This window comes from Sinohyriopsis cumingii, chromosome 15 (assembly GCF_028554795.1).
Source record: "Sinohyriopsis cumingii isolate HCF-2022 chromosome 15, ASM2855479v2, whole genome shotgun sequence".
Taxonomy (NCBI): domain Eukaryota; kingdom Metazoa; phylum Mollusca; class Bivalvia; order Unionida; family Unionidae; genus Sinohyriopsis; species Sinohyriopsis cumingii.
In genome coordinates this window covers 45,782,229-45,801,253 of record NC_142975.1, presented here as the reverse complement: position 1 = coordinate 45,801,253, position 19,025 = coordinate 45,782,229, and the positions used below count along the sequence as shown (strand labels likewise).

The 19,025-nt window shown below is 39.0% G+C and overlaps 1 protein-coding gene across 1 annotated transcript; it reads left to right on the top strand.

Annotated features, from left to right (window-relative positions):
* The first annotated feature begins 628 nt into the window (after window positions 1–628).
* Window positions 629–4,400, top strand: LOC149781728 (uncharacterized). The gene is made up of 4 exons (XM_089934781.1): window positions 629–823; window positions 1,345–1,857; window positions 3,354–3,426; window positions 4,034–4,400. Exons 1-4 carry the CDS (start codon window positions 760–762, stop codon window positions 4,089–4,091), a joined length of 708 nt encoding a protein of 235 aa, XP_089790907.1. The 5' UTR covers window positions 629–759; the 3' UTR covers window positions 4,092–4,400.
* The last annotated feature ends 14,625 nt before the right edge of the window (window positions 4,401–19,025 follow it).

Below are 19,025 nucleotides of genomic sequence, written 5' to 3'. Positions count from 1 at the left end.
GGGGGGGGTGAGTCACATGATCATGTTTATATCACATACACAGAATATGGCCTTGATCAGACCAATAATTTTATTCCCAGAATAAAAATGTTAAAAAAGTGTTTACTTCTTAACCCACTTAGTCTCATCATGACCTTGACAACAACCAATCATTTTAAAATAAAATAGAACTTTGTTTACTAATTTTGAATCCAGGTCAGAATTTAGATCAACGCCTGCTGTTTATAAACTAACAGTCAAAGTCAAACAATTTTCTGAAAAAGTATCATCTCTAGTGAATAAATTTACATTACAATAGCATGTAAGAACAATTTAAAAAAAAAAAAAAAACTGACAAACAAACAATTAAATATATATATATATATATATATATATATATATATATATATATATATATATATATATATATATATATATATATATATTAAATCAGATATACGTAACACACTTCATGGACTTTTCTGCTTAACCGTTAAACTAACCGTACCATAGTTGAATTGTATAAAAGCGTGCTTACGTAACTGTGTTTATTTCGAACAGCTTAAACCCCATAATTGATAAGGTGGCTGATAAAATGAAAACGGATCAAGGTCACGCTGTTATCTCATATGCATTAACAAACGTTCATCCCAATGTAAATGCTCCTGTGAACGTGTCATTGATGGTACTGATAGGGATCTGACCACTATTTCATTTCCAACTCAATGTTAATATATTAAAGAAACAAAAATAACGTTTATTAGCTTGGAATACACCAATATGAGTGGACATTTACCTGGAATCATTTTATTCTTCGGTTCATTCATTGATTTATTACTCGCAGGTATGTACTAAATCAATACAGACATCAGTGATGTGTGGGTGTGGGTGGGTGTGGGTGTGAATAAACATATGTCATTTGTATTTACGTATCGGTTCGGTTTGTTTTTGCTTTGTTAGAATTTAGTGATTATGTGTTGATGAGAGAGAGAGAGAGAGAGAGAGAGAGAGAGAGAGAACTGGACTAGATGAAACCCTTGTAACCTTCCTCATCCGAGGGGGACGCTGTAGCCACTAGACCACCGGAGAGGTCCATGTGCATTTGCATGTAACATAAATAAAATATATGCATAGTATGTAAGCTGTGTCTTTGATGCACCACTCGTAAAAATATTCATAAGGAAACTCTGCAAGCCTCCTTTCGTTTTAATGAACTATCTATACATCTCGTGGAATACCAATGATATGGCGTCAATGGGTGACTGACTTACTGAGAAATGGTGCAAAAAATTTAAATGGGTGAGTCATCAGTAAAAGAAGGGAAAATAACAATTATATGAATAAAAATAGTTTTATTTATTACAGACAAGGACGGGGTCCAAGTTACTGGTACCGACGCATACCCAAAATTCCGCCCAGATTGGCACCCGCCCTTTTGGAGTATGTTACTATCGCAGTCTGAGAACCATCACGATTACAAATTAGTTACTTACATTCAAAATATTCTTAAAAACAAAGATATCGTCTCAACGTTTGAAGATGAAAATCACAAGACTTTGGAATTTAAGATGCCCAAAGACGATTGCAATGACACGTTATGTGCTTACTTAAGTTATATGTTCTTCAAATTTGGATATCATGCTGGAAAATTCATATATTCCAAACATTCCGGGGTGTCAAAAGCCATTATTCAAACGGATGCAGATATGGAAAAACAAGATCTTCGTGTCAAAAGATCTTCAGAAGTTTCAAATTCAACCAGCATTTCAGGACAAAAGTTTCACTCAGTAGATACGGAAAGTAACGAAGCGGAAAAGGGGAAATCAACCCCTCCACCTGCCGGACACATGGAGGATAGAAACCACGACATGAAATCAAGTAAGAAAACGCACACGTAAATGTGATATCATAGCTTGGCATCTTGTTGCAGAAAGCTCGAATGAATAACCATAAAGTGTATGTCGTCTAGATACGACGAGAAACAATTATTATTTAATTTCTTGCTTTTTTTAAAGACATTCTCATATATAAATAATAAGTATTAGTGTGCTGTCTCTATTCGAAATGTTTAAAAGATGTACATTTATTAAGTTTTATTTAGTAAAACTGTTGAGAGAAGAGTGTCCCATTATCACGCCATCACTGAGAAAATGTAGACTTAAACACATTGCATCACTTCATGATCTTGACGTATAGTTGGCATATATTTATAAAAATGTGGTGTATAGTCTGGCTCTAGCTGTTAATTGCATTTAGAGGATTTCTACTTCTGATAAAATTGTAGATCTCTACCTGAACTGCGGAGTTATGGCCCTTTTACAAAATATGCTGTGTTTCGCATTTGACGAATGTCGCAAAAGGCGAGACCTACTGTTCACAAAATCAGTCCAGCTGGCTGGAGTCAACTTATGGTTACAAGTTTGTTTTTATGATGTTGTGTATTGATGTTGTGTATTTTTAAATTATTGTTTGTAAAGGGTAATACTCCCGTTTGTGTTAACTTTATCTTAACAGACTTAACCAAAAGATCAAGTTCATTCTGTGTTGTAGTTTGACTTTAGATGCTTCGCTGCTTGATTACGTTTTTGACTTTGGTGAAATCTGTTTTCAGAGTGGATGAATTGCTATAGACATTTCAGAAATTCTAGTATGGATATAAAATGTCGCAAAGAAATGGCTGGGGTACAAGTTACTGTTTTGAAATGTAAGCTGTCCCGACAAAAAGTGTCAAATAGACAAAATACGACGCAGAAGAAGGCAGATCGCACATAACTTCATTTTTTTCGTTCTAATTAGCAAAACTTGCATGACTGACTAAGTTTTTGTTGCAAAATATAGAATACTACATGCCACGTTTAATATAAGGCAGTAATATGTATATTTCTGTTACGTTCAACAACATTTGGACATTTAGGCGTATCATTCCAACAGTGATGAATGGTCAGATTTTGTATGGGGCCTTGCGAAACATAAAATATGCGTGAAAAAAAATATATTATCTGTGCAGTTTGCAATGTAGAAAGTATATCATTACAAATTTTAATTTTGCAACTTGCATTATGAAAAATTACGAATGCAATTATAAAGGCAAATATTATTAAGCGCACTGGGCACAGGCGTCTACATTCTAATACATTATATACTAATACAATTATAAAGACATATATTATCAAGTGGCCTGGGCACATGCATCTACATTCTTCGTATAATAATGCAATTATAAAGGCAAATATTATCAAGCGCACGTGGCACACGCGTCTGCATTCTTCTTATTGAAATTATATTAGCTTTTCGTATCACCAAATAGATTTTGAACATGTTACATTTTATTTGCAATTTTTCATATTATTAACACGCGATTATTTGAATTCCAGCAATTCGCATGGTATTGATTACAGGATTTGGAATTATATGGGTGCTGATAGTTTTCTTCTTTGTCCTCATCAGGTGGGTGATTACTGAAAATGATCTGGTTGTATCCTTCTATATATGTATGTACATATGTATGTATGTATGTATGTATGTATGTATGTATGTATGTATGCATGCATGCATGTATGTATGTATGTATGCATGTGTGTGTGTGTGTGTGTGTGTGTGTGTGTGTGTGTGTGTGTGGAGAAAGTAGCTTTTGACGCAAAAAAGAAACATAAAACTGCCGAAATTTAGTGCCAATTATAAAATTTCCACCGAAGAAAAACCATGTATAGTATTTATTTTTTATTAACCTTTGCGTCGAACAAACTTTAAATAAATTTATTCTTGTTTAAATGAGTATGCAGGCATTTAAAAATTAAAACCTCTGCCATCACAAAATTTCGCAACTTTAAAAACTAGAACTCCTGTCACCAGAAAATTACATGAATTTAAAAACTAGAACCTTTGCCATCAGATAATTACATGTATTTTACTGCAGGTTAATCGTGGCAGGACTACATTTGTGATGCGTATTTTATTTTAAATATTATCTTGCATGATAAGACCAATTTCAGTAATGTTTTCTTTCAAAATTCTCACCAATTTATACATTTCTGCTCAATTTTTTTTTCTTCAGGAGAAGATGCAGAAGGGTGAATGCAGGAAGAGCAAGTATCACTGAAGTTGTAAATTAATTCAGCAAATATTTTAACTTTAAATAAAAACACAATGGATAGAAACGAAGGTGGCATTTTTAATTAAGAGCATGTGTACTCCTAAAGCGAACTTTGGTTTTTCTTCGTCAGGGATGGGTTGTAAAACTAAAATTTCTGCCTCCGGCATGTGTAAATTTTAAATGGTTTGTGTTCACTTATTCTTTTTAAAAAAATGAAGATGACAAGAAATTCTGATTACTTATCAGTGTATAGACGTAGATAGTTCACCCTTTCAATGTAAATTCATTGAAATGCAAGCGTTTCTTATAAAACTGTTAAAAACTTGTTTGTTGGTTTTTGTTTTGTTTTGTTTTGTTGTTTTTGTTTTTTGTTGTTTTTGTTTTTTTAAACAACAGACCTCCTTAGCTTAAGTGAACCTTTGACTCTGTTAGACCCAGGGGACATCAACTCTACAGCTTTACAGCATTCTTGACCTAAACTAATTGCAACACCCTCTTGAATAGCACGTTTACCTTGTCTAAACTGTCTAAAACTATACCGAAATTTTTTGAGTATTCACATAATTGGAGGAGTTATGTCTATACGCGACTGGTCCTTAGTTTCAGATTTTTTTGAAAATTGTATAAATGAAAATTGCTATATTTTATTAAACATATACACAAAAATGTCTCCTACTTTTAGCTCTCGTATTGTGCTAAGTATACAGAAATCGATTGCTTCGTAATTGGCATTGACCACAAAAATAGAAATGAAGAACAAGAACAACATATTTTAGATACCCACAATGCGATAGAAATTAATTTTTTTCCAGTCACTTGAAACATCCTTATATGTGTTATGTAATCCCTAATTTTACCAATGGAACAAAACTTGAGACTAGAATTTCAGTTTTTAATCCATTGATCTTGGCTTAATTTAAGACTTGTTTTGGTAAATTTGAGGTTTGTTCAGAGTATCTAAGACCACTATTGATATAAGCCAATTTCTGATTAAAATAACACGGGTTCTAACTTCTGTGCAATGGAAATAACTATAACCGTAAAGTTTATATAAACAGTGGGTTTGATGATACTATATCAGTGTATTTCAAGGTACCTGAATATCTGTGTCGTTTGTCTATTTTGCCTGTTTATTAGAATAGCGGTTACGGGGTCTCGGGTGGCCGAGTGGTCTAAAGCGCGCACCTTTGCTGCTCACTGCCATCTCACCGCATGGGTTCGAGTCCCCGTCTCGGCCAATGTGGGTATGTGAGTTAGTTTGCCCATTGCTTCCCGTGGGTCGGTGGTTCTCACCGGTATTTCCCGGCTTCTTCCTCCACTAATTATACCGGCCGCCATGTTATAGCTTATCATTTGCTTAAAAAAATGGTAGTATTATTACAACCAAAGTACATCGCCCTCTAGTATTGTAGCACTATTTTTTGTTAATGCAGTTGTTTCAGGAAAACACCTGTGCTAAGATGATTATTTTTTTAGTTTAAAAATATGTTCAAGGGACGTGCTTGAGCAAAGTATTTTTTAAACCAGAACAACTTTTCAGAAGAACATTTCTCAAAAATGGAACATATCTGTGGACACTATTGTAATAAAATGTTTATAATTTAAAATTATTTCCTGTCCAATTGTAATACCCTTTGCGTACACGTGACGTCAACATGCATGTGTCATTTCGTGTCCGCACATAACAACAGTATTCTCCCGTGAAATTAAAAAGGCATGTCTCATTTTGTAAGTAAGGATGTAATAATATATCACATTTACATTATGTTGGCCTTCTGTGGCCTTTCCAACGCACGATACAGAATTCGTGGCTTTTCATTTCTTTCATTCAAATAAAGCAACATTGAAATTTAAACTATCTTTGTTATTATTTTATAAGCAAATACATCCATCAATAAACAGATGCATAATGAAAAGGATACACAAACAAATGGAAACATGTTATGGTTTTAAATTTTCCTAGGCGGAAGTAATTCATTTGGTTATCGTTCCAGTTAACAAGCCAATACGACAAAACCGGAAGAATAAAATTAAAATTTCAAGTACACAAGCACAAATCAGTCGTACATACTTTATATACGAAATCAAATTCAGTTTAACTGGCACAATGTGTATAGCCCCCTCCCCCTTTCCACTTCATATACTCTTGCGGTATATTGTTTAAGGCAGCGAAACTATGAAAGAGTCAAGGGATATAATTCTTTTAAGTCTGTTGAGTATGCTTTTAAGAGTTAGTTCCCTTAGTGCTAGTTTGCTGTAACGAATTTGTGCTTGGTATGTATGTCCTCGTGTTCACTTGTAATGTTATGCAAATTAATTCCTTCGCGAAGTAAACTGATAGTGTGCAGAATGAAGACGCGCTCACGTAACCGAAGGCTGTCACGTTATGCAGCTATATCAAGGTATTTTGTTTTTTAAAAAATGCACTTTTAAGGAGTAATCTGTATTTTTTTATTTACCGCGATCTCATTCTTACATATTTATATTTTCCCCCAAACCCCTATGATTAAACGCCAGAATCTGACCAAAAGTTCAAATCTAAAAATAGCATTTAGCAAAATAATATCCAAAATTTGGAAATCAACGGTTTTCTCGTCAACAAAGGGAATTTTCAAGCATGTTAAACCTGGAAACATTTCTTACAATAACTTCAACTAAATAAATGTTGTCGTATTAATTCATTGTACATATGATCAAAAATAAATCTGAAAACATATATCCCTATTTACTTTTCTCTGTACGTTATTTTGGTCTAAATCTTCCTCGACTGTATATCAGGATTCATCTACCTTTAATTTACTCCAAAATAAAAACATAATGAAACTAAAAGGAGAGTAGTAAATGAGGAGTCATAAACATATTTAACAACACATCCCCAATATGGCAATGGGGTAAACACGTGTTCAAGCTCCATATGTTGTGGCTAGCAGTCGCCAAAGGAGCAGCCCAGTAATGTATAACTTAAGTTGGCTATCAGTTCTGTTAAAATCGTATATCTGATGACTGATATGAAATAGTCATATTGTGCGCCTTTGTAGTGAAACATATCTTTGAGCCCGTAAAATGACGTCACTAACTACTTTCACCATGCTGGCAATACATCTTCCGGTTTGGATGATAAGCCTGACAATCTGAATTCAAAATCAATATATGGCAAGACGCATCGATTTAAATTGTGAAAAAAAAAATCTTTTAAAGGTTTCAAATATTGCTGTTTATAAAAAATGCATTTGGAAGATTAAGAGGATCAAATGTCAGCAATTAAGATCAAATCTTTAACCAAGGGCAAAGGTTGACTATATTTAAACACAATTATCACTCAGTGTGTCGAATATTCATTTTACAAATATGAAAATGAGCGCAGCTTTTATGGTGGAAAAAATCAAGAGTTTAATAAATTTTCAAATGGCTCAAAGTCAGAAGAACACCGTCAGAAAAAAAATAAGTAAAGTTGCTTCTGCATCTGTGCAACTGTCTTACCGATTAGAATCATGACGAAACCCATTAAAGAACATGAAGAATCTTACGATATATATTTATCACCCAACAACGCCTCTAAATCTGCTAAACACGTTCGCCACGGGTAAAATTAATTAAATATATATAGGTCTCAACCGTCTAATGCTTAGCCTAACATAGCTCCACTAATTATACACATACTAAGGGCAGTTTAATGACTTTTTTCAGAGTGTATATGTAGATATATGAGATCTGGGTAGCCCCCCTCCCCACCCAACAAAAAACTGACTTGTTTTGGTGTGTGGTACTGTGTTTTAACGTCTAAGAGAACCGTTGCGTCTTACCACTGGCCTCACCGCAGTACAAGGTCTCCCCATCGAGAAGTCCTCCGTTTCCATTCTGTACTCCATATATTTTCCTCCCTCCTGTTGCAGCTGCCGCTGCTGCTGTCAATGTCTCTCATCTCAATTTTCCTTCTTTATAGTTATCTTCGCTAAGAACATTTCTACTACATCCTGAGCCATCTTAAGGAAATGGTGCTCTTCTTGTCGTTGCTTTTTTTTGGATTTGCTCTTGCTTGGCCCGACGTATGTGAAACATGGCTTCACTAAATATAGCGATCTTGCTCATTTTGTTTTGTTGACGAGTCAGCTATGTGAGGCATGATTGGTGAATGCAGCGCTTTATATGGGCAAGCACTTATGTTAAGGAAAAATCGCCCAGTTCGGTTAGCGAACTTGAAAGAAAACAAGACCAATATCAATACACAGAAGGTGATAGAACATGAGAATACCATTTTGTTTTCAATAAATTGCAAGACAGCACAATCTCTTTTGAAAAATCAGCATGTTTAATAACCGGAAGCTTCTTTAACTCAAAACAGGAATGCAAAGAAACAGTATCAAACATGAACTTATTTACAAGGTTGACAACGTCGTTGATTTGACCTTGACTTTCAATCATTTTAGGCACTGTCATTTTACCATCGATGCACACTTCGTTTCTGGACTTAAGAAAAGAGATAGCCATAATGTTCACAAGACCATTTCTCTGTTTTAGCACCGTTTCTAGAATACTCACTATCAACACAAGTCACTAAATAATCTAGGTAATTCCAAAACTGCGTTGATGACGAAAATACAATCAATATTGTCCATACACCATGGAATCTGATCCTTGTGATCGAATTTAGTGAATAAAGTCGATACAGTATTTCTTCTCGTAGATTCAGTGATGCTGTCTTCCAGAGCAGGTAATAAGTAAGAATCAAACTATACCACACTGTGGTCGTTTGGAAAGTAAACTGTTACGTAGTGGGTTCTTGGTCAGTGACCGTTGTCTGTGATCGTTTGGAAAGTAGACAACTACATAGGGGATTCATGGTCACTGACCGCTGTCTTTAGTAATAACATAGGCTTGAGCATCTTAAGGCTTTCGATGACGATGTTCCAAGAAGCTGTGTACGACCTGACTGTGAGTCAGAAGGTAATGAAGTTCTTAGTTATTGATTCGGGTAATTTTGAGGGCGGTGGAATGGGGGAAGGTATTGTTTTCACAGGTACTGATAATTTATCAAATGACAACTGACTATTTCCTTGAAAAGTTCTCTCAAAGAAATCGATGTAAAACTAGAAGCTTCTTTACTGATTTGTAAGAGAGCGTTTGGTCTCCTGAAAAGTCAGTGGAGGTATGGAATGGTCAAGAATTTATTTATACCATTTTCCCAAAGGTCTCTATTTTTACATGAAAGTCCATACTTTTTTCTGCTATTCTTCCAACGTTTCTTTCCGGCTCTTTATAATAAATTTGGAGTGTTGGTTCTGACCACAATGATCGATTCTACAAGCAGTATAAAAACTAATGTCTAAATGTTCTTCTTGTTCTGACCATCTTGATATCATGATTGTATTTTTGCCGTCTCCTAACACAGGTTCTTCGTGTTCCCTCTTTTCTTTTCTAATGGTCTAGGCTCATTAACCTCAGTCTGTTGATTTCCCGAATATTGTCAAATTCTGCGTACATACTGATGTAAAATGTGCAGAGAAAGTTCGTTAAATTTACCAAAATAAAAACAGGCACTAAATTATCCAATATGATAGTATACGTAGTTTTCACTCCTAAGGTGTATTTTTATCACACGGTTAGTAAAGAAAATCAATAAGTTTTGGTTAACTGCGTTTCTCTGAAACAGCATGAAGATGGGAAGAAAAACAGAGAGAAGAGCCCTATCTCTTAATCCTTCACTTACTCCTACATTTTTTTACTTCGATCTTTTATTGAACTCATGGAAATTAACACTTTGTTTCACAACGAAGCTGGTGCGAATGTAGATGACCTAAACAGAAAGTAACCAACCCAACAAAGTTAACATTCAGTGGCAGGCATAAGGGAAAATAGGTATGAGTGATGGTGCAAACATAGACTTCTATCATAAAAGATATCTTCGTATAAATGTTAGGTTTGTAATGATCCTTTATTCAAGATATAAAAGTTATTAAAAATATGCTTGAGGAAATTTATTTTGTATCCGTGGAAATGTGAGATGAAAAATAAGGGAAAAAAAAGCAAATTATGAAGAAATAAACTTTAGATCACACAGGAGTAGACATTTAATTATACCGTGATATAATACTACAAAACAAAATACTAATGATATCCACTAAATATTTGTTATGATCTGGTGAAAGAGCAAGAGTTTTTAGAGTAATAATGAATATACCATGTCACGTTTGCCTGCCCGCGATTACGAAAGTCAGGAACAAAGGAATGGGTTAGCGCCACGAGTATGTCGACCCTGCACTGTCGTGTCGATTCGCGTTTGTACATGAGCCGCTCCGTTAGGTGTCAAAACTAACATGTAGATGTTAGAAGCTTTGTGCTCGAACAAAGGACCCTCGATGCTGTTGTAAATCTCCCCGCTTTGACAGATGGCCTGAGGCTCGTCTGTTAATTGGACCGACTGGGGTAGAATTGATATCCAATCAGAACTGAGAAAGGGTGGGGCCATCAATTCGAACCAGAATTTATCAGTCATGTGGGCTGGGAACGAATTAGTCATTGTGAAGCATCGTGCTGACAAGTTGTAGCAATAACTCCGGGAGCCACTCGTGATTTGGCGGGAAAAACCTTGGTACATTCAAGGACAGAAAGCTTCGTAAAGGAAGCTTTTGGGGACAGAACTACCGGGTAGCCAAGTCCCGAGTCTCAGAGAGACAGGATAGAACAAGCCTAGTTGCTGGAGAAAGACAGAGATAAGGAGGAGGAGAAAAGGAGACAAAAGGGGAAGAGGATAGGAAGAATCGGAGTACGGAAAACGCCGGAAGGAGGAAAGGAATTAGCAGAGTAGAGCACAGATGAGTAGAAACCAAGTACAGGGGAAAGCCATCTCACACTATAATCACGTGATGAAATAGGTCATTACATGGTCGAGAGGAAGAAGATTGGTTGAGAAATTAATATCGTTTAATTTGTATTAAACTGTTATTCTTTTGAATTTCACCTTTGTGTTCTTAATAATTTAATTGTCGGTATTGCTGATTGGGGGCTCGGAGCTTTACGTCTCTCTATCACTAATTTCACTTCCTACAAAAACGAGCCAGGGTGGGAATTCCATAGTAATTCAAATAAATATTGGGAGCACCCCACCCCAACGCATCACAGTGGGTCACATAGAACTTCACATACCACATGGTTTTGTTTAAACAGTCTGTAGTCTACTGTACTTTCAAGCTCATGTTAGTGATCCCATTCTAACCAACAACCCTGGCGCCACCCCACCCCCACCTCCTGTCACAACTGGTTACATATGCATTATTTAATTCTCTCTTGTGGTCTAAGGTTGACATTGCCCGGGGTGGGAGTGGGAGACAAGCGCCCCAATCCTCCAAAAATGCCCCATACGGCTTACGTTTCTGACTGCCTCTGTCAACTAAAATCCAGCTCTTGGCCTTCGAGAGTGGCTTAGATTTGAAGCCCGGCAGACCATGTTTTCTACTAACAGGAGAAGGGGTGAAGGCGGCCCACTGGCGCCTTAAAACCAGTTGCTTCGGGTAGGTGGGACTCGTAAACCTTGGATGGTAGCTCATCTAGGAGAAAGAAAACTCCGATTCCAAACCTCTGCTGCCTTGTGGCTATACCCACTCATGGGAAAGGCTAAGGGAGTAAACCCCGACAGAAAATCCGGAGATGGAGTCCCTAAGGCGGTCTGGCATTCGGCGTTCCCTTGGGCACACCAGCTGCGTGGAGAGGGGGGATCTGCTGCATGGACAACAGCTGATTCTCCATACCACCCTGCCCAGGCTTCATATCTCCACTGGAGAGGACACTCCAGCGCCGTCGTACGGCGTCGGCACAACACGAGAAGTAGCAGTTTACCGGTTCGAAGTCAAAGCTCGATTGGCGTAGAGCTTGGCACCAGGGGTTACTTCTGACGGTGGGAAAGATCACCAGGTCTCATTGGACAGCTACCTCCCGCCTCAAGCTGGGCAGCCCCCCAGTCAGTAAGGTGCTGACCGCTATGGCCTGCTTGCTTCACTGGGTGCGTGGAGCTTAGAGAACCATCTCGACAAGTGGGCCACAAAACTCCGCACCAGGAAAGACTAAAAGAAGAAATAAGAAGACTCCAACTCTTCGTTTTGCAACCTGGAACATCAGGACCATGTGTCCTGGATTGACCGCTAACCTACAGCAGATCGACGATGCACGGAAGACTGCCGTCATTGACAGAGAACTCTCCCGACTGAACATCGACATTGCCTGCCTCCAGGAGACCCGACTGGCTGACAGCGGCACCATCAGGGAAGCCAATTACACGTTCTTTTGGCAGGGGAAGCCCTCGGATGAACCTAGGCAGCATGGTGTAGGCTTTGCCGTAAAGAACACTCTAATCGCCTTCATTGAACCTCCATCATCAGGTACTGAGAGAATTCTTGCCCTCCGGCTGTCAACATCCTTAGGCCCGGTCAACATCCCAACCCTCTGCTCCACCTACTAGGAGAAAGACAAGTTTTATGAGGCTCTGGATCAGGCAATATCCAGTATCCCCAACAATGAAAGCCTTTACTTACTAGGAGACTTCAATGCCAGAGTGGGAGCTGACCATAAAGCCTGGTCCACCTGTCTCGGCTTTTACGGAAGTGGCAAGATCAACGAGAATGATCAGCGACTGCTTGAGATGTGCTGCTCCCACAGCCTATGTGTGACCATCACTTTCTTCAAATGCAAGGAGATCCACCAGGTGTCGTGGAGACACCGACGTTCACGCCACTGGCACCAGCTAGACCTCGTCATCACCAGGCGTGCAGAACTGGCCAGTGTCCTCCTCACCCGCAGCTACCACAGTGCCGATTGTGACACGGACCATTCCCTCGTGGCCAGCAAGGTGCGAATATTACCCAAGAAGCTGCACCATGCCAAGAAGAAGGGTCACCCACGCATCAACACCTGCTGTGCAAGCAACCCAGAGAAAACACAGCAGTTCATCAGCCAACTGAAGGAAACCCTCACCAAAGTGACACCTGATGACACCATTGACTCCAAGTGGTCCCATATCCGTGACTCTGTGTACAATTCAGCCATCACAGCTTACGGGAAGAGGTAGCGAAAGACTGTCGACTGGTATGAGGCAAACTGGGAGGAGATGGAGCCGGTGACTGAGGCAAAGAGGAAAGCCCTACTGGCATACAAGGCTGCACCTAGCCCCAGAACACTACAAGCCCTCAAGATTGCAAGGAACAACGCCCAGAAGACCGCCCGCCGCTGTGCCAACACCTACTGGCTGAACATTTTCAACAGTATACAGATAGGTGCTGACACCGGGGATACAAGAAGAATGTATGAAGGTATCAAAAAGGCGACAGGCCCCCCAGCTACAAGACCGCCCCCCTCATCACAGACCAGGTGAAACAACTGCAGTGATGGGTTGAGCACTATCTTGAGCTATATGCAACCCAAAACAATATCACTGGAACTGCCCTGGACGCCATTCCAGACTTGCCTGTCATGGAGGAGCTAGACACACAGCCCACCCTGGAAGAGCTCGGAAAAGCCATCGATTGCCTTGCCTGTGGGAAGGCTCCTGGAAGCGACGGCATTCCGCCTGAAGTCCTCAAGAGCGGAAAACCAGCACTGCTCCAGCTCCTACACACACTCTTCTGCCTTTGCTGGGAACAGGGATACTTCCCACAGGACATGCGTGACGCCAACATCATCACTTTGTACAAAAACAAAGGAGACCCTAGCGACTGCAACAACTATCGGGGCATCTCACTCCTCAGCATCGTCGGAAAGGCTTTCGCCCGTGTTGCCTTGACGCGCTTGCAGATCCTAGCCTCCCGCTTATACCCAGAGTCCCAGTGTGGATTTCGAGCCGGCAGGTCAACTGTAGACATGATCTTCTCACTACGTCAGCTGCAGGAGAAGTGTCGCGAGCAGCAGATGCCCCTCTACATTGCCTTCATAGACCTGACGAAGGCGTTTGACCTGGTTAGTCGGAGTGGACTCTTCAGACTCCTGCAGAAGATCGGCTGCCCCCCACGTCTGCTTGCTGTCATCATGTCGTTCCACGAGAACATGCACAGCACAGTGTGCTTCAATGGCGCAATATCTGAAGCATTCCCAGTCATCAGCGGAGTCAAACAAGGCTGTGTCCTTGCGCCGACGCTCTTTGCCATCTTCTTTTCCATGCTTCTCCAGTACGCATGCAAGGACTGCAGCGAGGGAGTGTACATCCATACCAGGGCTGACGGCAAGCTGTTCAACATCGCCCGTCTCCGTGCTAAGACTAAAGTCACAGAGGTACTCATCCGTGAATTGCTCTTCGCCGACGATGCAGACTTGACATCACACACAGAAGATGGACTGCAGCAGCTGGTATGCCGCCTCTCCCATGCTTGTAAGGGATTTGGACTGACCATAAGTTTGAAGAAAACGAACGTCATGGCGCGGGACGCAGGCTCCCCTCCCTCTGTCACCATCGATGGGTACAACTTGGAAGTTGTCGAGAACTTCACATACCTCGGGTCTAACATCTCCAGCTCACTCTCCATTGATTCTGAGGTGAACGGCAGGATTGCCAAGGCAGCAGCAGTGATGGCCAGACTTAACCAGAGAGTCTGGAACAACCCCAACCTCACAGAGAAGACCTAACTGCGTGTATACCAAGCCTGCGTACTCAGAGAAACATGGACCACCTATGCAAGACACGAGAGGAAACTCAACAGCTTCCACCTGAGATGTCTGCGGCGCATTCTGCACATACAGTGGCAGTACAAAGTACCCAACACAGAGGTTCTAGAACGCGCCAACATGAACAGCATGTTCTCCATTCTCAGCGAGAGGCGCCTTCGCTGGCTTAGCCATGTCAAGAGAATGGACCCAGGTCGCATTCCAAAGGACCTGTTATATGAGAAGTTAGCAGAAGGTGCACGACCAACTGGACGACCACATCTGCGCTACAAAGATGTTTGCAAGAAGGATATGAAGACGGCAAACATCAATGTCAACGACTAGGAGAGCTGTGCAAGCAACCGTTCCAGCTGGCTTCTAGCTGTCAGGCAGGGAGTTCAAAACGCAGAGGAAGAGAGAAGAATAAAACAAGCTGAAAAGAGAGCTAGAAATAAGGATAAACAAAAGCTTACTTTGGAGCTACGCCATCGTCTCCTGTAGACGGACGGATGCCAAGAATTCTCTCAGATAAGTTTATGTTTTTGGAGGGTACAGGTTACACAAAGAGAGCCATTGAAGTAACGTCCAGTTTTCAAATCAAGTTACAATTTGTGCAGCATATACATCAGAATTCTTACATTAGGACAAATTTATGTTATCGTATATATATATATATATATATATATATATATATATATATATATATATATATATATATATATATATATATATATATAGAGAGAGAGAGAGAGAGAGAGAGAGAGAGAGAGAGAGGCATTGTTTTATTTGTTGATTCAAATTATCTATTGTTCGGTTTGCAGTAGATTCTTGGATTGTGGTGGTTGGTTTCGAAAAATCTGGGGGAGAGGCAATTTAAATTTTAAAAAATGAAATCAAAAGAGAGCAAAACAAGAAAACATTGGATAGTGTGGTGCTTTTGCTTAATTTTTTAATTTGGAGAAATATGTTTTAGTGGGAGAATTTTTTTGTTCTCTTTTTAATTCTGTAGATTTGTGGATTTTGTTTACCGGACAAAATGGAGGGTTGGCGTCTTCATCTTTGAAAATTATTTTATTGCATAGTGCTGGCTTTGGAAAACAGTTATAAATTCATTGGCGAGTGTTTTTTTTAAAAAAGTAAAATATTTGGAGGCTAGTTAGGTAGTGGTATAAGGATTTTCCCCCAAAACATGTTAAAAGGTATGATGATTTAAAATCTGAATTTTTCAAGCTCAATTTAAAGAAAATGGGAGGTTTGTTGCAAAAGAATGAATGATAGTAAGGTTGGTTGCCTATAGTTTCGGTTTTATCGAAAACATTACATTGGGGTTATCCAGAAAATATACGATCAAAATTTTTAATTCGGGTCTAGTGAAGGGGGTTTAAGTGAGTCAGTATCTAAGTCTTATATTAGGCTATACTTATAGAAGAATAAACTCGGGCGCTAATCCGGCAGCTTCTATCCCTGTTTCGTCGCACAGCATACAATGTTTCGGATATCCCTTGCGAATGCATTTAAATTCTCGATCAAAGAAAGTAAATTCATGCTTGATTTTTTAAAAAAGAAATATTTAAAAAAAAACCACAACAACAAACAAACAAGAAATATTTAATGTTCAGCCAAGAATATGTTATCTCAGCCAAGTCGCCCATGGTGAACCCTATGAATGTGTGATGTATTGGTTTACATGTTTCAACAAAGGAGGATACCGTGGGATTTTAGCGCACATGTGCTCGACGGAAGCTTAATGTTGAGAAAGACAAAACACAATGATCTGAAGAAAAAAAAAATCATACAGTGACAAAAATATCTTAGATTACCCCCATGATCCGTTCTGACATAGGACCGTCTATCATACTATATAAGAGAGAAGGTACGTAACTTCCAAATACTTTGTTCCACCCATGACCTTCGATTTCCTTCTGCTATTTCCGTCTTTAAAGGCACACGACCATACTCTATGGCTTGTTTTACTCCTGAGATATTTTTCTATTCATCAAACCATATTGATTTTTCTGCGTTGTACCAAACTGATGCTACGGGCTCCGAAAGTGTGAATTTTGACTACTGACACAAGTCCGAGCTCATGTGACAACCGATGAAAAGAGCTATATGTACCATGTTTGCGACTCTACGATAGATTCCTTTTTTAATTACAAAACAGTGGTAGATGCAAAAGGTTATACTTTAATGGTTAACATTAGTTTAACACATTCAAATGATTCCTAACATGATGTGATCGTGTTATTACCTATTTTTGCCTGGCTGCAAATAGTATACATCGTGAAACGTTTCTTTGATGCATGGGTGTTATTTCCGTTGTTAAACACGTGACGTCACAAAACGTGTGTACTTCCATATCCGCCATTTTGAGTTCCTAGCCCCGCAAACTGGCACCTAATGACATTGTTCTTCCCGCATAATTACGAAGGCACGTCTCATTTTGTGCGTAAGAATATAATAATATATCTCATTATGTTGTGCCTGTCATCCGCACGATGCCGAATGCGTGACTTTTCTTCTTGCTTTCTTCAAGTAAAACATTTAAATTTCAACTATGTGTTATTCTTTCATAAACAAATAGATCGATCAATAAACAAACACATATAAAAATTGATACCCAAACAAGTAGAAACATGTAATGATTTTCAATTTTCGTGGTTATCGCTCAAGTTAAAAAGTTAATTGTTAACATATAATTTCATATTTCTAAAAGCATTTCAGGAAAACTTAGTTTTGACATTCGACACAAAGTCATGTTCCGTTAGGCACGTGTTTCGTTGAACACACTGAAGATGAAACTTCTTTGAATGGTTATCGCTTTCATTCATTATCATCCGACGTCCAACATCTCCACCACACATACAATATCTGACCTTACTAATTAAATTGGTTTGTCAACTGTCTTTGGCACAAACACCAGTTGACGCGAAAAGTATTTGTACGTAAAAGTTCTGGCATAAAACATATGCTATGAAATTTTAATTTGTAACTGATATTGTATCCCGAAAATCATTGTCCAGAAATACTCTTTCAAGATGACAAGCTTAGGGATATGATACGAAACACTTTAAAAATGTCAATATTGTCTGTTTGTAAAAAAAAAATAGCTGCATTTCTATTTCATAGCAATATACACGAATACGGTTAAACTTCACTATTATGTCTTTCCATATAAGCAAGGGAACTTCCAGCTTTATTTTTATTTTCGAGCTATATGGCACTTAATTTTAAGTATAATCTATGTGTCGACATTTAAGTGAGATTATTATCTTGAATATACATGATGACTTATGTTGACAAAGGTTTGTTAGAGACTTAAGATGGTGGCGCAATGTGCGCGCGCGTTGCATTGTGGGTATCTGCGTACTCAATCGTGACGTCTGTGAAAACAACCCATAAGTATAACCTTTTCAGCCAATTATATTTCGGCATTGACGCGTGTGCGGCATAGTTCACCTGTTTTGAAAAAAAAAGTCGTTTGTTTACGATGTCTGTAGTCGAGAAGACAAAGTCTAGTTCTTCCATGGAACATAATTCCTAAAATTCAGTTGAGTTAATGGTAAGTAAAAGGTTACTTTTGCACCTACCACTGTTCTGTAATTAAAGAAGGGATGTATCGTAGAGTCGCAAACAGGTACATGTAGCTCTTTTCACCGGTTGTCACATGAGCTCGGATTTGTCTCAGCATTCAAAATTTGCAAACATCGTACGTTTCGGAGCCCGTAATTTCAGTTTGGTACAACGCAGAAAGACAATGATGGCTTGATGAATATAAAACTATCTCAGGAGTAAAAGCAAGCCATGTCATATGGTCGTGTGCATTTAAATATGGATATAGCAGAAGGAAATCGAAGGTCATGGATGGAACAAAGCATTTGGAAGTTACGTACCTTTTCTCTTATATAGTATAATAAAGGGGGTCCTATGTCAGAACGGGTCATGGGGGTAATCTTAGATAGTTTTGTCACTCTGTTTGTTTTTTCCCCTTCAGAGTATTGTTTTTTCTTTCTTTCTTTCTCAACATCAAGCTTGCGTCGAGCACCTGCGTTTTAGCGGTGCTTTTCCAATCATTGACGGAAAGGCCCGAGATTGTTCCGATTGGTAGACCTTGTTAAAGTCTGGTTCCCAGCTTCTAATTACGTATTGGGAATAGACAGAGCGTACGCATCAGAGAACCAAAGGCGATTGGTGGTGTGTTGTAAATATAATATCCCTACACACATTGATGCATGATTAATGTTGGAGAGGGGGAGGCTGATAACTCTACCTCACAAGTTGAGGGTGTTCCGATAAAAGAAAGACATGCATACACCACATCCACACACAC

What these genes read in the sequence shown, in the direction of transcription:
- LOC149781728 (XM_089934781.1), top strand. Translation starts at nt 760, where the DNA reads ATGAGTGGACATTTACCTGGAATCATTTTATTCTTCGGTTCATTCATT. An exon ending in CATTGATTTATTACTCGCAG is followed by an intron (nt 824 to 1,344) that starts GTATGTACTAAA and finishes TATTTATTACAG; the next exon opens with ACAAGGACGGGGTCCAAGTT. An exon ending in AAACCACGACATGAAATCAA is followed by an intron (nt 1,858 to 3,353) that starts GTAAGAAAACGC and finishes TTTGAATTCCAG; the next exon opens with CAATTCGCATGGTATTGATT.